General features: G+C 42.3%; 2 protein-coding genes and 1 pseudogene across 2 annotated transcripts in view; 1 reads left to right on the top strand and 2 right to left on the bottom strand.

The window, feature by feature from the left end:
- LOC134484045 (large ribosomal subunit protein eL21-like) overlaps nt 1–12,425 on the top strand; it is a 345,020-nt gene that overhangs the window by 264,952 nt on the left and 67,643 nt on the right. The gene's annotated exons all lie outside the window — the stretch shown is intronic.
- Ostc-ps1 (oligosaccharyltransferase complex non-catalytic subunit, pseudogene 1) lies at nt 670–2,901 on the bottom strand (annotated as a pseudogene).
- Nucleotides 8,411–8,955, bottom strand: Acy1l1 (aminoacylase 1 like 1). Its single transcript, XM_039100500.2, has one exon. The coding sequence runs from the start codon at nt 8,850–8,852 to the stop codon at nt 8,430–8,432; it is 423 nt and encodes a 140-aa protein (XP_038956428.2). The 5' UTR covers nt 8,853–8,955; the 3' UTR covers nt 8,411–8,429.

The following is a 12,425-nucleotide window of genomic DNA, read 5'->3' as shown; positions in this document are numbered from 1 at the left end:
TGAGTTGATTTCCCTGAATCTGATCTGCAAGAGAAATATTAATACTATGCTGAGGGAATTTTAATAATGATTATGTGAATCTGGAATCATGGTATATAAAGTTGGCATCTTAATTTGGGGATTCTGACTTCTTGGCGAATACCAGGTCAGCCACAGCTTCATAGCAAGACCTTGTCTCAAAACAATAAACTCTTTTTTTTTAACTAGAAGAATCATTTATTTCTGCTCCATTCATACACCACGTTGTCCAGGTAACAAGTCCCCCATGTGCATCTGAAGTAGCCGAGTACCACACACAATGTTTCAAGGCAAAGCACCGCTGCAGAACTGGTCAGTCATCCAAATATCTCAGCTTTTACCATACACTTCTCGATTTGCATTAATTTCTGAAAGTCAGAAATATCATGTCCAAAAACTGATGATGGGTTTGTAAAAAAAATAATCATTTTATTCCATACCAAAGTTTTAGGAGGAGTATATTTTCTTTAAGAAATAAAAAAAACTAAGAAAAAAATGCCAATTAATACAGCTGATACACTGGGATAGGTCATCAGGAAAAATACTGTAGTGCACTTGACACCACGACTTCCAGGCCTAGCTTTGGGTGTCACTCACTCCATGCAATGGTTATGCCACTCTCCAATCTTTTCCACATTACACAAAGAAGTGGTTCAGCCTTTACAACTTTATTAACAGGAGCAAAGCCGTGATTCACTGATTTCTTCTCCAAAGGTACTAGCCCATCAGGTACCCCGGCAATTTCATTCTCATGAATACTCTAGCCATGAAGAGACTCAGTAGAATACAGATGAAGCCAATGAGGAGGAGGAGGAGGAGGAGGAGGAGGAGGAGGAGGAGGAGGAGGAGGAGGAGGAGGAGGGGAAGAGGAGGAGGAGGAGGAGGATGAGGAAGAGGAAGAGGAAGAGGAAGAGGAAGAGGAAGAGGAAGAAACCTATTGAGTTTTGGTGTATTTGGTGCATTGGATCAGTCCAGAATTATGAAACCTAAACCTCCCATTGTAAACAGAAAGCTAGATGCAAGTCCTTCCATAATATACTGTCTGTTTACTCTGTAAGCCAAGAAAGCTCCTGATCTCTGATACCCATGTTCATTGGTCATTGAGCCAACACTTGGAGGTTCAATGATAACATCATAGATTATTCCTCCGGTAATGAGGAAGTAAGATACCACCACCAGGGTGTGCACCGTTATAGCCGACGGCATGTGCACCCAGGGTGCTTTCTTTCTTTCTTTTTTTTTTATTAACTTGAGTATTTCTTATTTACATTTCGAGTGTTATTCCCTTTCCTGGTTTCCGGGCCAACATCCCCCAACCCCTCCCCCTCCCCTTCTTTATGGGTGTTCCCTTCCCCATCCTCCCCCCATTGCCACCCTCCCCCCAACAATCACGTTCACTGGGGGTTCAGTCTTGGCAGGACCCAGGGCTTCCCCTTCAACTGGTGCTCTTACTAGGATATTCATTGCTACCTATGAGGTCAGAGCCCAGGGTCAGTCCATGTATAGTCTTTAGGTAGTGGCTTAGTCCCTGGAAGCTCTGGTTGCTTGGCATTGTTGTTCATATGGGGTCTCAAGCCCCTTCAAGCTCTTCCAGTTCTTTCTCTGATTCCTTCAACGGGGGTCCTATTCTCAGTTCAGTGGTTTGCTGCTGGCATTCGCCTATGTATTTGCTGTATTCTGGCTGTGTCTCTCAGGAGCGATCTACATCCGGCTCCTGTCGGTCTGCACTTCTTTGCTTCATCCATCTTGTCTAATTGGGTGGCTGTATATGTATGGGCCACGTGTGGGGCAGGCTCTGAATGGGTGTTCCTTCTGTGTCTCTTTTAATCTTTGCCTCTCTATTCCCTGCCAAGGGTATTCTTGTTCCCCTTTTAAAGAAGGAGTGAAGCATTCACATTTTGATCATCTGTCTTGAGTTTCATGTGTTCTAGGCATCTAGGGTAATTCAAGCATTTGGGCTAATAGCCACTTATCAATGAGTGCATACCATGTGTGTTTTTCTGTGATTGGGTTACCTCACTCAGGATGATATTTTCCAGTTCCATCCATTTGTCTATGAATTTCATAAAGTCGTTGTTTTTGATAGCTAAATAATATTCCATTGTGTAGATGTACCACATTTTCTGTATCCATTCTTCTGTTGAAGGGCATCTGGGTTCTTTCCAGCTTCTGGCTATTATAAATAAGGCTGCTATGAACATAGTGGAGCACGTGTCTTTATTATATGTTGGGGCATCTTTTGGGTATATGCCCAAGAGAGGTATAGCTGGGTCCTTGGGTAGTTCAATGTCCAATTTTCTGAGGAACCCCTCCAGACTGATTTCCAGAACCAGTTTGCAATCCCACCAGCAATGGAGGAGTGTTCCTCTTTCTCCACATCCTCGCCAGCATCTGCTGTCACCTGAGTTTTTGATCTTAGCCCTTCTCACTGATGTGAGGTGAAATCTCAGGGTTGTTTAGATTTGCAATTCCCTTATGACTAAAGATGTTGAACATTTCTTTAGGTGTTTCTCAGCCATTCGGCATTCCTCAGCTGTGAATTCTTTGTTTAGATCTGAACCCCATTTTTAATAGGGTTATTTGTCTCCCTGCAGTCTAACTTCTTGAGTTCTTTGTATATTTTGGATATAAGGCCTCTATCAGTTGTAGGATTGGTAAAGATCTTTTCCCAATTTGTTGGTTGCCATTTTGTGCTAACCACAGTGTCCTTTGCCTTACAGAAGCTTTGCAGTTTTATGAGATCCCATTTGTCGATTCTTGATCTTAGAGCATAAGCCATTGGTGTTTTGTTCAGGAAATTTTTTCCAGTGTCCAGGGTGGTTTCTTAAGCTTCAGGTTGGGGCATTAGAACACTAAAAATGGGACTTGATACAGAGTTTCCATGTCCCCCATGGTAGGGCCAGCCTTCTGGCCTCCAGCCTCCTGCATCGCCCAGAAACCAACAATAAACTCTTAAAAGAACAGTTAAGTCTTCCTCAACACAGGATGCCATTTCATTCCTTTTGGTAATGCTTTGTAGTTCTTGCTCTACAGGTCCTTCGTGTCCTTGATTAAATTTGTTTCTGAGTTTTTTTTTAATTTTTATTTCTGTGTATGAGTGTTTTGCCTGCACATATGAATGTGTACTGCATGAGTGCCTGGTGCCCAGGGAGGCCAGAAGAGGGTATCAGATCCCCTGGAACTGGAGTTACAAGTGGTTGTGAGCTGCCATATGGTTGCTGGGAATTGAACTCAGGTCCTCTGGAACAGCAGCCAGTGTTCATAACAACTGATCCATCTCTCTAGCCCCAACTATTTTATTCTTTAGTTGTGGTTGTACATAAAATTGTTTTCTTAATTTTCATTCATTAGAGGCATAGAAAAGCTAAGTGTGTGTGTGTGTGTGTGTGTATCTTGAGCTAGTATCTTTACTGAATTTGTTTATGTGCTCTATATAGCTTTCTTAGGAATTCTTTGGGAGTTTCACTTATGAAACTCTATAAACAATGTCACTTATAGAGACAATTTACTTCTTCCTTTCCACTTTACTTTCCTATGGCTGTAATACTAAAAAGCCATAGCTTAGGAAGCTGGAAGAGCAAAGCTTTTTTTTTTTCATAATTCTGAAGCCTGAGATCCAAGGTGCCAGAAGGGATCATTTCTTCTTATGTCTTATATAGCCTCACCTCTTTTTGTATATCCACAGCATCTATTCTGCTGAGGCTATGAATCATATTAGACAGAGGACGTTATGGGATTAATTTTGATTCATATCATCAAAGATTTTGGTCCATCACAGGGGAGGTATGATGGAGTTCATGTATGGCCATGGCTTCATATGCGGCACCCAGAAGTGGGTCTGCTGGAAGAAGTATGTCTCTGGGTACAGGTCTCAACCTTATATTGCCCTATGGGTTCAGTCTGTATTTTCTGCTTTGCCATTCCTTCCCTGCTGTGGTGGACTGAAATTTCTGAAATATGAATGAAGATAAGCTCTTCCTCCCTTAAGTTGACCCTGTGAATTACAGGTCCTTGACACTTGTTATCAAGGAGCAATGTGCAGAAGACTTTGGAGCTGTGGGCTAGAGACGCCTACAGAGCTATAAGCAGAAAGTAACAGCCCATCTTGGTTGAAGAAGAAAAAGACCACAATGTTTATACAAATGTTGATAGCAAGTATTGTTCTCATGAGGATTAAAATTGGACTGAGGAAAGGCTCAGGGCTATGCTGGGATTGCAAACACCCAATGTAGTTGCTGGCAACTAATAAAGACTTTCTATTGGCTTAAACCCATGGCCAAACATTCTTTTCTGCTGTGTACCCCACAATAGGATTTGATCAGTACAGACTGTATCTATATGGACATACCACACTAAATTTACTATAGGTAAAGTTCATACATGCTAATGAAAAAGCTATTGTTGTAGGCATAACAGCACAAACTGTCAATCTCAGCACTTGAGAGGCAGAGGCAGGCAGACCTCTGAGTGTAAGGCAAGCCTGGTCTACATAGCGAGTTTCAGGCCAACCAGAGCTTCATAGTGAGATTCCTTATTTAAAAAAATGTTCTTAAAAAGCTATATGTTGGAGCTGGAGAGATGGCTCAGCGGTTAAGAGCACTGACTGCTCTTCTAGAGGTCCTGAGTTCAATTCCCAGCAACCACATGGTGGCTCACAACCATCTGTAATGGCATCTGGCTCTCTCTTCTGGTGTGTCTGAAGACAGCGACAAAGTAAACACATACATGAAATAAATGAATCTTTTTAAAAAAGTTATCTTTATTTTTATGAAGAAGACATGGAGGTTTTTATAGGGATGACATTCAACTTACATATTATTACAGGAAATATGGACATTTAAACAATATTCTCTGCAATTTATGAGCATTGAACATTTATGTCTTTCAATTTCTTTCATTAGTGTTTTATAGTTTTAAGTGTATAATCTGTCCAATTTTCTTTTTAAATTTATATCTATGTATTTTGATGTTTAAACTTTTAAAAAGATATATATTAATTTTACATTGTATGCATTTATGAGTGTTTTGCCTGCATAAATATGTGTGTGTGTGTGTGTGTGTGTGTCACACGTGTGCTAGCAAAGGGTGTTGGACTCCTTGGGACCAGAGTTACAAATGGTTGAGCAACCATGCCAGTGCTGGAAATTGAACCTGGGTCCCTTGCAAGAGCAACATGTACTCTAAACCACAGAGCCATCTCTTTAACTCCCCTACCTTATATTTTGAGACTGGTCTTTTGCTGAACCTGGAGCTTGTTGATTTTACTATTTAGAATGGCTGGCAAGTAAGATGCTGGCCTTCTCTATTTCCCAGCACTGGGATTACTGGTGCTGCTGCAATGTTGGTGTTGTTGTTGTTTTGAGACATGGTTTCTCTGTGTGGCTATGGCTATCCTGGAACTCACTCTGTAGACCAGGCTGGCCTTGAACTCAGAGATCCATCTGCCTCTGCCTCCTGAGTGCTAGGATTAAGGCATGAGCCACCACCACCCAATGCCATTTCCATATTTTTATGCCAATGATGGAGATCTGAACACAGGTCCTTATGCTTGGAGTGGCAAGTACCTTAGTGAGTTGTCTCCCCATCCTCAACTTGTTTTATGTTATTTAAGAATTTTGTATAAATATTTTTCAGAGATCCTGCTTTGTAGATATTTTTGGGTAATGTCTTTGTTCACCTTACGTATGAAGTGACATTGGTTTCATGATGTTAGGAAGACGTGCCTTCAGATCTTTTTGTAATCTTTTCCCTTTTGTTAAAAAAATTAGTTCTTTGGGAATTTCAAAGTGTGAGTTTTGTCTGTTTTCACCTCTCCCCCAACTCCTTCCAGATCGCCCACCTTTCTCTATGCACCCAACTTTGTGTCCTTTTTTTTTTCTCTTCAGCCATCAGGTCCAATTTGTCTTCATATTTTCATAGGAGTCTGGCCAGTGGATCAGTAGCTGCACTCTTAAAGAAAACTTACTGTCCCTCTCCCAGCAGCTCTCAATTGTCCGTAGTTCCTTGGCTAAAGGTGGACTAAATATTCATCTCTCCTCTCCATGCTGGGATTTGTTCTGGCTGGAGCTCGCACAAGGTTTGTGCATGCTGTCATAACTGCTGTGAGTTTGCGTGTGCAGTTGCCCTCTTGTGTCGGGAAGATACAGTTTCCTTGGAGTCCCACAGCATCCTCAGCTCTCACAGCCTTTCTGCCCCCTCTTCCACACAGATGCCTGAGACTTGTGAGGAGGTCTTCAGTAGAGATGTTGCTTTTAGGGCTGAGTGTTCTGCAGGCCCTTATGCTCTACACCTTGGCCAGTTGTGGGTCTTCATGTTAGTCCTCATCTCTTGCTAATAGATGCTTCAAATTTCTTCCTCTTTTGAATCATTCACTTTCGAGCCCAAGAGTGTTTGTAAAGGTCAAAGGGGCATTCAAGTGTTCGTCCTCTCCTTCCACCATGTGGTTCCTGAGGATCGAATAGGTCTGCAGCCTAGATAGTAGGCGTTTTTACTCTCTGAGCTATCTTGCCTGTTATGGTATGAATTCATATTTGAAAGTTTGATACAATTCAGCTATAAAGTGTCCAGGTGTTGCCCTGGGCTTTGTGGGGAAGTGGGAGTTTTATAATTATTACTTTGATCTATGCTATTTGTCTGTTCTTGCTATTTTTCTTCCTATTGCACTTTAAGAAGTTGTATTTTTCTTCAGGGATTCATCAATATCTTTCATATTATCATATTTCCATGTAATTGTCTATAAGGTTCTTTTTTATGATGATTTCTCCAGCTCGATTTTGGATAAAAAATTATATCTACTTATTTATTTGTATTTGTATGAACCCTGGTACATGTATGGAGTTCAGGGGACAAAGTAAGGGAGTTATTTTTCTCCTTCTTCCATGTGTGGTTCAGGGATTGGCCTCAAGCTGTCAGACTTGGCTGAAAGCACCTTTGCATGCTGACCCATCTCACTGGCCCTCCTGTTGGATTTCATATATTTCAGGTTTGCTAGTCTAGTAAAGCATTTATTATTTCAAAAACCACCCCTTATCTTTTCTCTTTTATACTTGATTTCTGTTCTAGTCTTTATATTTACAGCTTTTGGTCAAATGTGTCTGATGGACTTTTCAATTACTGTAGCTTTCATAGTCAACATTTCTTTTTGGTTTCTCTTCATACTTTCTATCATTTAAATTTATATTAACACACAGAACCTTTTTTCTTTCAACTTTTGCTCATGTTTTCCTTTAGCTATCTGAGCACATTTGAGCCAACCATGTTAAAGTATTTACTTGGTAAACCTAATTCTTCGTACTTTCCAAGGGATGGCTTCTACTGATTTATTTGGTTCCTTTTTTTTTTTTCCGGAGCTGGGGACCGAACCCAGGGCCTTGCGCTCGCTAGGCAGGCGCTCTACCACTGAGCTAAATCCCCAACCCCGGTTCCTTTTTTTTAAAGACTGGTTTTTATTTATGTGTCTGTGTATGTATCTGTATGAGTATGTGCATTTGTGTGTGGGTGCCCATGTGGACCAAACTAGGGCATTTGATTACTTGGCGCTAGAGTTAGAGGCAGTTGTGAGCTATTTGCCATGGTTGCTGGGAACTAATCGCAGGCCCCCCTAGAGCAGCAAGTAATCTAAAATACTAAAGCTATCTCCTGCCTCCTTATTTTGTTCCTTTAGCTGAACTACTCTTTCATGTTATTTTTTGTGGCAAACCTTTACATTTAGATGGAGACTGATGTGGAAGGATCCAAAGATTGAAGGCAGCCCAGGCTTCATAGTAAGTTCAAGACAAAAGGAGAATGCATTTGAATGTCCTACTATGTTAATGCTGCAAATTATAGTTCCTCTTCCCTTCGCCCTGACTTTGCTGTTTTTGAAAGCCTTAATAATGTGTTTGTTAGGTGACTTTTCCAAACTAATTTTGTGAACACTGTATTCCTTATGTGTGCTCACTGAAGTCTCTGTTTCTTAGTTGGTGTTTTTATAGAGATTTCCTAAACATAAGGAGCCAAAAAACACATGCACTCCTCCCCCACAAAACCTTTCAGCAAACCAAAACCAAATTTACAAAAAAAAAAAAAAAAGTCAAAAGCAATAGCAAAACTTATCTTCTTATTTTTTGCAAAAACTGATCTATTTTAGGGTACTGTTGCCTTAAGAATCGCTATTGGTGATGGCTGGGGGTCTGCTCAGTTCTTTTCTGAGCACATTTTTTAAATTCTGCCATTTATGTTTTTTCTTTTGAATATTCCAATTTCTCAAAGAAACCCACCTCAGCTTTGCTCCCAGGACTTTAAATGGTCCAGTTTACATTTTGGCTCAATCTTTTTTTTTTTTTTTTTTTAAAGAACATCCCATTCAACACTGGCTTTATTACTGGGCGGGGCGGGGGCAACAGATCCTTGGCAGTGATTGGGCTGAAAGCTCAGCTTTCACCAGGCAGAGCGGGCACACTAGCAAGTGCAGCAAGTAGGCGTGTATATATGTCAACCCCACGTAGAAACACAGCCTCGTGCAGTCGTTCATTATGGTCATGTAGTAACACGGGTGTGCGGTTCATGGGCGAGAAGTCCAGAGCTGGGATCCCTACCACTCGGATATATCGGCTGTCAGTGGCAGCAGGAAAGATCTCTGGCTCCAGAGTAAGGTTCATTTCCTTGCAGGCCCCGCTGAAAGCTGCCCACCATGGGTCTGTATCATCAGTGGGTGTCATTCGAGGCTCTGTAAACTTCTGAGCAAACTCAAAGGTGACCTCCTCTCCCGCTTCCTGGCACCAGCTCTGCAGCTGCTTCTCGAAGGCCTTCATGACTACATCTGGCGCCACTCGGAAGTCAAAACAGGCACTCATGGTAGCAGGTAACACATTATAGGCCACACCACCTTCGAGCTTAGTCAGATTCACTGAAGTCACAGCCCCTTCCTTCAGGCGAGGTGGCTCAATCTTTTACTCTAGACGTCTACATATTCTTAGTTTTTCTTACATTTTGAGGAATCCAATCTCACTTTTTAAATAAAAAAATTCACTTATATTTTGAAAATTTCGTGCATGTATATGATGGGTCTTCTTATTTAAAATTTTTCCTACACTCTATTTTGGTCCTTTTTCTTCTCCCCTGCCTGCATTGTGAGTGAGGTGAGACAGAGATCAGTATCCTCTGGAAGTCCTCCAACATCTAAGTAAGTTAGTTAGAACACACAGAAAGGGTAGCTTACCCATAGAGTCTGCTCTGCTTTTTCCCTCCAGAACCAGATGTCAGGCTTCCACATGGAAATGCAGGCTTCTCTTTTCAGGACCACCAATGTACTGGACACCAAGTACAGATTCCAATAAGCTTTCCTATTCTGTTGGTGGGTTTTGTGTCAACACAAGCTAGAGTTACCAGAGAGGAAGGAGCCTCAGTCAAGGAAATGAATGCTGCCATAAGATTCATCTGTAGGGCATTTTCTTAATTAGTGATTGATGGGGGAAGGCCCAGCCCATTGTGGGTGGTGTCATCATTGGACTGGTGATCCTGGGTGCTATAAGAAAGCAGGCTGAGCAAGTGATGGAGAGCAAGCCAGTAAGCAGCCCCCTCCATGGCCTCTGTATCAGCTCCTGCCTCCAGGTTCCTGCCCTGTTTGAGTTCCTGGCCTGACTTCCTTCAGTGATGAACACTGATACGGAAGTGTAAGCCAAATAAACCCTTTTCTCCCCAGTTTGACTTTTGGTCATGATGTTTCATCACAGCAATAGTAATCCTAACTAAGAAACCTACCATTTTAAAATTGCCTTTTTAAATCCAACATTTGTTTAGTTGCTGGAACCCCTTTTCTTGGTTCTTAGTGTTTTGACAAGTTGGTTATTAGTTTCTGCTTTGTCTGCAGTGTTTCTATGGAGAAATAAGACTTTTGAGGTGTCTCTGCTATTATTTTGATAATAGCCTCCACCACAATTAGTAAGTATGTGGCATAACCTGTGTTTTTGAATACAGCATCCAGACTGGCCTCAAACTTGTGATCCTCCTGCACAACTAACACTTTTTTTTCAACTTGCTATTAAAAAAAAACTGCTTCAGAGGTATCTATGATCTATCTATCTCTATCTATCTATCTATCTATCTATCTATCTATCTATCTATCTATCTATCTATCAATCTATCATCTATCTATTTAATAGTGTACTGCCTGAACCAGACCTTGGAACTGTTAGAAACAGTTTCTCAGGTCTCATTTCAAATCAATGGACACAAAATCCCTGACAGTTCATGACTCCCAACCATTTTGTTTTCACAAGCCCTCTAAGTGATTCTGAACCATTACCCTAGGTAGGCAGCCGATGCTTGTATACATCTACAAAAGTAGGATTACTGAGGGGAGAGCGATGCTTGTATACAACTACAAAAATAGGATTACTGAGGAGAGAGCTACTGCAGGAACTATTTTCCTTCCCAACACCCCTTTCACCAGATGTTCCCAACTAGCTTCCAGATTGCATCAGCTTAGCATTAGCCAGCCCTAGTGTTCACACTCAGTCGGCTTGCTGCAAGGAGGGCGGGGCCTCATGTGGATATCTGGAGGAGAGGGCCTGCTAGGCTTAGCCAGGGTGGGTGCTCTATGCTGCAGAGCTGCGGGTACTGGTACGATGACCAAGCAAGTAGTTGGCTTGGGGACTGTAGCTTTTCTTGTGTGTCACTTCTCTTTTAGAACCGCGAGTTTGGAGGATCGCCTTAGTATTAGATTTTCTCCATTTTTTTTTCCAATTACGGGGAAAAATCAGAGGGGAAACTCTGGGGCCTGTGGCAGTGACGTTCTATCATTGGTCAGTGGCGAGGGCGCATGCGAACCAATGACAAAGACGTCATTGCAGCTGGAGGAGACTTTGGGGAGGAAGGTGTGAGAGCGCAACCTGGTGGGGAGTTCATGCCAGCAGTGCAGACTGCTTAGAGCCCGCCCAGAAGAATAGAAAGGGAGGAGTCTTGGACGCCAGGAAAAAAGCTGGGACTGGGCCAGGGAGAGGTGAGCCCTCTGTCCAAGCGGCCATAGAGCTACCCGAAGGCGACCAGGCAAGTGGCCACCAGGGGGTGACCATGCCTGCAAAAGACTCCAAGTGGGCTCCACGCAGTCTGCACCATAGATTTTGAAAGCGCTTGTTTTTATATCCTATTTTTCTTGTCCTGACATATGAGAGCAAATGGATACTGGGTGACTTGCCTTTGTCAGAGCAGAACTCAAAGAAGAACTGATAGAAAACAGACATATGATTAAGACTCTTGACTGAAAGATGAGACTGGCTAAATAAGTCAACAGCTGGAGGATAATTCATAAATGACAATGTTTGGATCTTTAGTTTTGAACTTCACAGAGAAGAAAATGTAAATGTCCCCTAGGCAATGCTATGCCTCCAAAATTTTTACATTGCTGCAATCAGAGCACACACATAACCCTGTATCCTTAGTTACAGCATAATAATTTTTCCTTGTTGCTATAGAATGTCCACAGCTTTCATCCCTAGGTAATAGTTGTAGACAGCTGTGCTTTAACCCTTTTACTTTTGTTGGATGCAAAGACGGCTTCCCAGTATTGGATCAGAGAAAAAAAGGTCCCACAAGGGATAATTTTGTGTTTAGAATGTTTGTTTCTCAGGAGGGGACCCAGATAAATGGTCATTGATTCTGAAGCAGATTCTCTGGGAAAAATACCACGAGCATCTTTTTTAGGCTTTTGTCAACCCGCTTTCCCAAAAGGGATTATACTGGTTGACATCAGAGGTCAAATCAGAAACTGATTCTGGTGACGCTGGGTCTTGTCTGTCTCCAAGCTGGGTTTAATTTTCCTGCCCTGCTGCTCAGCTCAACTTTATTATTAGTCTTGACCTTTGGGGCAAGGCAAACACACACCAAAGGTTCAGGGACAACTTTAGCAACTGCGACAGCTGACAGGAGCCACTGCAGCTCATGTTTCAGGCTTGAGCAAATGGCTTGGATGAATTTGCCTCACTGAGAGGGAATCTGAGATGAGGAACAGGTTTGGGAGGGAGCAGATGAGATCAGTTTTAAATATGTTTAGTTCTAAGTGCCTTTGGGACATCTAAGGGGAGGTAGCTAGGAGACAGGAGTACATATGGATAAACAACAGCTTGCCCTTCTCTGAACTCCCAGGGCCCCCTGTCTGCATCTCTGTGGCTTATGTTGCCTGTTACCTTGCAGTGTGCCCCAGGAGTTGCTCCTTCAGGCTGGGATGAAGACCTGCTTTGTGTGTGTGTGTGTGTGTGTGTGTGTGTGTGTGTGTGTGTGTGTGTGTGTGTGTATTTCCTTTTCAGGGTCCAGCACAGTACTTTCCATCTTGAAAGCATTGGATGATTCCTGTTGTTGGGGCTCTGACTTGAGAGGAAAAGCTTAGGGAGTTTGACAGAGTTCCAGGAAGGCTTCCTGTAAGAGGTGGC

This window comes from Rattus norvegicus, chromosome X (genome assembly GCF_036323735.1).
Source record: "Rattus norvegicus strain BN/NHsdMcwi chromosome X, GRCr8, whole genome shotgun sequence".
Classification (NCBI taxonomy): domain Eukaryota; kingdom Metazoa; phylum Chordata; class Mammalia; order Rodentia; family Muridae; genus Rattus; species Rattus norvegicus.
The sequence above is the reverse complement of the archived record's forward strand: the minus strand, read 5'-3'. Positions and strand labels throughout refer to the sequence as shown.

Bases quoted from the DNA above. Each gene is read 5' to 3' on its own strand.
- Acy1l1 (XM_039100500.2), bottom strand. From the start codon at position 8,852: ATGAGTGCCTGTTTTGACTTCCGAGTGGCGCCAGATGTAGTCATGAAG.